Source organism: Nylanderia fulva, unplaced genomic scaffold (genome assembly GCF_048542155.1).
Source record: "Nylanderia fulva isolate GAGA-0341 unplaced genomic scaffold, ASM4854215v1 Scaffold185, whole genome shotgun sequence".
Lineage (NCBI taxonomy): Eukaryota > Metazoa > Arthropoda > Insecta > Hymenoptera > Formicidae > Nylanderia > Nylanderia fulva.
The window spans coordinates 197,705-203,072 of NW_028190108.1; the positions used below are offsets into that span (position 1 = coordinate 197,705).

At 33.8% G+C, this 5,368-nt stretch overlaps 1 protein-coding gene across 1 annotated transcript; it reads right to left on the reverse strand.

Moving 5' to 3' along the window:
- Positions 1-749: 749 nt before the first annotated feature.
- On the reverse strand, positions 750-2,048 carry LOC146723583 (uncharacterized). Its single transcript, XM_085481610.1, has one exon. The coding sequence runs from the start codon at positions 2,046-2,048 to the stop codon at positions 750-752; it is 1,299 nt and encodes a 432-aa protein (XP_085337736.1).
- Positions 2,049-5,368: the final 3,320 nt, after the last annotated feature.

Below are 5,368 nucleotides of genomic sequence, written 5' to 3' on the forward strand. Positions count from 1 at the left end.
TTTTCACTAATATAGCAAATTTATTTTCATCAAACTCTTTATAATTCCTAGCACTAAATTCTCTATATTTACTTTCAGTTTTACTAACACTCAGCTCAACTTTCAGCCACGCGTGATCCGTAATTTTAGGTTCATGAATTACCTGTACTATTTTATTATTATTAGCGAAGATCAAATCTATAATTGTCTGACTGTCTTTCGTAATTCTCGTCGGTTCGTTAACATATTGTTTCATACCTAAGCTTAGCATTGTCGTTTGCAGTTTATTCGCATAAAACGAATCTCTCATAAGATCTATATTAAAATCTCCTATTACCATGCATTCTCCCTTTATTATAAACTCTTCTACTATATCCTCGAAAAATCTCAAGAAATCTCCGTGCGATGCGCTCGGTGAGTGATATATTACCATTATCACTCCTTTATATAATTTATCTTTTACTTCTACCGCAACACACCAACAATTCGATTCTAATTTTTTTTCCCTCTAATACTATTTCATATTTAATATCGCTTCTAACGTATAAAATAACTCCTCCCGTATTCCTATTCTCAGCATTACATCTAACTATACTATAACCCGGAACGTTCACTTCACTGTCTTCGATATCCTCAGTCACTCTGGTCTCCGATAATGCTAAGAACGCAGGATTTATTTTCTTCATGATCTGATGTTGTATCTCATCTCTGTGCGCAATTAAACTTTGCGCATTTGTATATAGTATTATCTCCGCTTCTTCCTGTGGTTGCTATTTAGCGTCCTCCCAGCCTGCTCTCCTCTTCTCCTCCCGTAGCGCCCTCTTAAAGGTCGGACATTCCGGACTAAGGGCGTCATGGTCATCGCTTATATTCAGATTGTATGTTCGATTTTTGAACATACAATTCACACATTTCTTTTTTGTCGCTGTACAATCACGCGAGTTATGACTTCCTGCACATTTATAGCATGCTTCCTCTCGCGTACAATTTTTTGCAATATGATAATATCCCCAGCATTTGAAACATCTTTTAACATTGATGTGATTAAATACAGGACACTTCTTCCATCCTACACTTAGCTTTCCTTTCTTCAATATCAGCTCATGTGTCTCTTCATCTGCTTCTATTATTATTGACCCTTCTTCATTTCCTTTTCTTTCAGATTGATTATTTCTCCTTTCTTTGATCATTCTCTTCACAATTCGCATATTTGCTGTATCTATTTTATTCTGCATCTTTATCGTATTTATAAGTTCATTATCATCTAATTTCATCTCTTCTACATCTATATTAATAATTTTTATCTTTGGTTTTGATTGAGGCGACTCTATCACTTTATAATTTTCTCCCAGCTTAGCTTGAACTGTCTCCTTCAATTTTTTCACCTCCTCGCCGGTTTCACAACCCACGATCACTGTTCCCTTGCTACCTTTCCTTAATTTCGTTATTCCCATAGCCATACTCTTAATATCCACCTTTTCTTTTATCAATTTTTTAGTGGCTTCACTCTCTTGTTGCATTTTCGGCTTAACAATTATAACGTTTTCTTTCTTCTTCCCTTTAACCGCTTCACTGTAGCTTATCTGCGATTCTTCCTTTGATACACATGTTACTCCCTGTATCATTTTCTTCAAGTTTTCCAGTTCTTGCTTAACATTTACTAATTCTTCTTGAACTACTTCTTTAATCATTAGTTTAATTTCATTTTTACAGGTTGTTTCATTTTTTATTTCCTTTACAGTTTTTATGATCCAGTCTACTTTTACATCAATGCCTGATCCTTTACTTGTGAACGATCCTGCAGATCCCACGGATCCTGTAGACAATGTCCTATCTCTTCCTGCCGTTGGCGTCGCTTTCTTCATGTTTGTTTCTTTACTATCAATCAAAAACTCCTCAAATGGGCCTTTACACGGCACTAATTCTTGTCTACTGTCCAGAATTTTATGCTTAATTACACATCCTGAATGGTAAAAAAGCTTATTTATACAAGTTTTGCATTTGACGACTTTATTCTTTATTGCCTTCCTACATGCCGAGCATCGATACTCTGCATATTCGTCGTCCATGCCGATAATTACCGGCCGAAACCGCTAATATCAGCCTAATCGATCATTCACCTGTGATCCACTTTCACACGTCAGCACTATTGTGTCCACGTATAATGTCTACTTGTCTTACGAGACTTCAATGTCCCGAAGAATAAATTCACTGCTCACAGTCACAGATCGCCATATCCCGGCTAGATAACTTTCATAGCTATCCCCTTTTTATGGCAGCGTAACTTGAATAACTTATTATACTTCTTTTCCACTGTTTACCGGTGAAAACTCAGTATTTTGACGGAGCGATGTGACACACGTCTTCTCCACTTCAGAGAGAGAGAGAGGAAGGGAGAGAGAGAGGGGAGAGAGAGAGAGAGAGGAAGGGAGAGAGAGAGACGAGAGAGACGATAGAGAGATAGAGATAGAGAGCGATAGAGCTAGATCTAGATCAATCTCTCTCTCTCTCTCTCTACTCTCTCTAGCTCTCTCTCTCTCTCTCTCTTTCTCTCTCTCTCTCCTCTCTCAGCGCTCTCTCGCTCTCCACCCCATACCCCGCACGCTGCCGATATGGCGGAGCGCCACTATCGCCATCTGTTGTAAAACGTGCGAGATGGACAAAATTACCACTACATGCATCTTGCATGTGTTGTGTACGTGTGATATATGTGTGCGCATGTGTTGTATACGTGTGAATACGTGTAACACGATATTACTATGTATGCGTGGTCGATGATGATAATGATGACGCGGACGTTTCTTAATAGAAATTTTTTATATTTCGACTTTGCATTTATATATCTCTGCTTACAAATCACGTAGAGCAGAAATAAAGACACTTTTATTATATAATTCGAACTCAATCTATCGATTAAGTCTAGTATAAACTCGATTGCTTCAGCCATTATTGAGGATTCGAAATATTATAAAGATTCAAATGTCCGACTCGCGTTAAGATACACGGTGTCTCCGCTACGCCCTTAACTGGTCGCGAGACACTATCGTGTCTCTTAATGTTATTGAGATTCTTGGCCTTCGAAAATGCAGTTCTGTATCCGACATTTTTTGTTATTAAATTCAATTTAGTTTCCACTGAGTGAGCATAAGAAAACACGAAATAAGGTTTTTGTGAATCTTTGTTATTACCAGATAACTTCTCATTATTATTATTGTCAGATAAATAGAATAAATAAAAAAGTCTGTTCTTAATTGTCTGAAAAATAAAATCCAAAGAAAAGCAGTTATCCAATAAAATGTGTATGACTTTTTTCAAATATTCTTGATAAAAGCGAGGATGGGATAGTTTGATAACTTTATCTACTAAACTAATTATGGTGCCTTTTTTGTGTTAAAGGATTCTGAAAGTAGAAATTCAAATATCTCCCAGAATAGAAAGATTGGAACCAAACTATAAATTGCTTTCACTTGATGCGGTCTCTTTGTTCACTAATATACCAATAGATTTGGCTATTTCTAGTTTAACAAAAAGATGGAAGTACATAAAAGACAACACCCGCATCACTTAAGATGAGTTTATGAGAGGCATACAGTATGTGTAATCTTCCCTATTCTGGGAGATATTTGAATTTCTATCCACTTTTCTCCTTTCTTTTTTCTTTTTTCTTTTCCCTCTTTCTGTTGACTCCTCTCTCTTCTACTTTTGTCGGTGCCTCGAAATATAATTGTTTTCACCGAGTGACTTTAATTCCGTTTAATATGTCGACATAGATCGTTGTTTTTTGACTGATATTACTGCTGTTCTAAAGGTATATTAATTTATTCTTATTTATCCGATTATTTGTTAATATCAATTATTGTATTTTAGTTTGTCACTGAAAATGGTTAAATAATAACAGAAACATTTGACAATTGATTGCTGTTATTACTTTAAACAAAAAATTACTTATTGCAAACCCATGTAGAATCCTATGAAAAATTAATCATTGCAAACCCATGTAGAATTCTATGAAAAATTAATCATTGCAAACCTATGTAAAATTCTATACAAAATAAACCATTGCAAACCCATGTAAAATTGTATGAAAAATTATCCATTGTAAATCCATGTAGAATCTTACTAAAAAAGTAATGATATAAAAAAAATTGCGCCAAGCTAAAGTAGAAATTTCTACCAGTGGAAAATTGCAAACATATAGTATAGAGTCGTATAATGAACTACTAAATTAATATAATAGTAAATTAATATAAAATTAAAAAAAAAAAAAATTTTAGTTAAAAAAACTTAGCGCTCTGTTAAATAATATCCTAATGATATTAAAATTTAATTATTTGCTACTTTAAAATTTATTGCAGTTAAAATATATTTTGTAATTAAATTAAGTTGTAATTTAACTAAGTATGTAACTTTAAGGTGCATTGTAATTTTGAAACTTAGCAGCGCGCCTGGTTTTTTTAACTAAAATTTTATTTTTTTTTAATTTTATATAAATTTACTATTATATTAATTTACTAGTTTATTATACGATTCTATATATGTTTGCAATTTTTCACTGGTAGAAGTTTCTACTTTAACTTGGCGCAATTTTTTTTATATCATTACTTTTGTAGTAAGATTCTACATGGATTTACAATGGATAATTTTTCATACAATTCTACATGGGTTTGCAATGATTTATTTGGCATAGAATTTTACATGGGTTTGTAATGATTAATTTTTCATAGAATTCTACATGGGTTTGCAATGATTAATTTTTCATAGGATTCTACATGGGTTTGCAATGGATAATTTTTTGTTACTGGCATGCCTTAACTGGGCATCTTTTTTTACCTTTTTTTAAAGGTAAGTTTTTAGAGATTATATCATTCATTTTGGTATATAATCAAACTAATCATCATTTGAAAAACAAAGCCCTGAATATTTACTTTTGTTAGCAATATATAAAATTAAATATATATAATGAAAATACTTATTAAGTCAGCTCTTTTAATTTTTAAAACCACAATCTCTACTTGATTCCTCTCGACCAATAGAGCCAAACGCGATGTTATTGCTGTGGGTGGGTGGGGGGGTATAAACATTGAGAAGAATATTTATTCGTAAGTGTCTGAATAGCTCAGTTGAAAGAGCAGTCGCCCGGCAAGCGGAAGGTCTCGGGTTCGATTCCCGATTCAGCCTACTTTTGGACCAATATTTTTCTCACCTATTTCTTTACAGGGGATGTTAAGAGAAGAAACAGGGGAAATTTTTGAGATCCCAACCATAGGATTCAAATTCCTTATTTTTCCAAATGTTCTTTCTTTCATAATTGTCGCAATAACATCGCGTTTGGCTCTATTGGTCGAGAGGAATCAAGTGGAGATTGTGGTTTTAAATATATATATATATA

Bases quoted from the DNA above. Each gene is read 5' to 3' on its own strand.
- LOC146723583 (XM_085481610.1), bottom strand. From the start codon at position 2,048: ATGGACGACGAATATGCAGAGTATCGATGCTCGGCATGTAGGAAGGCA.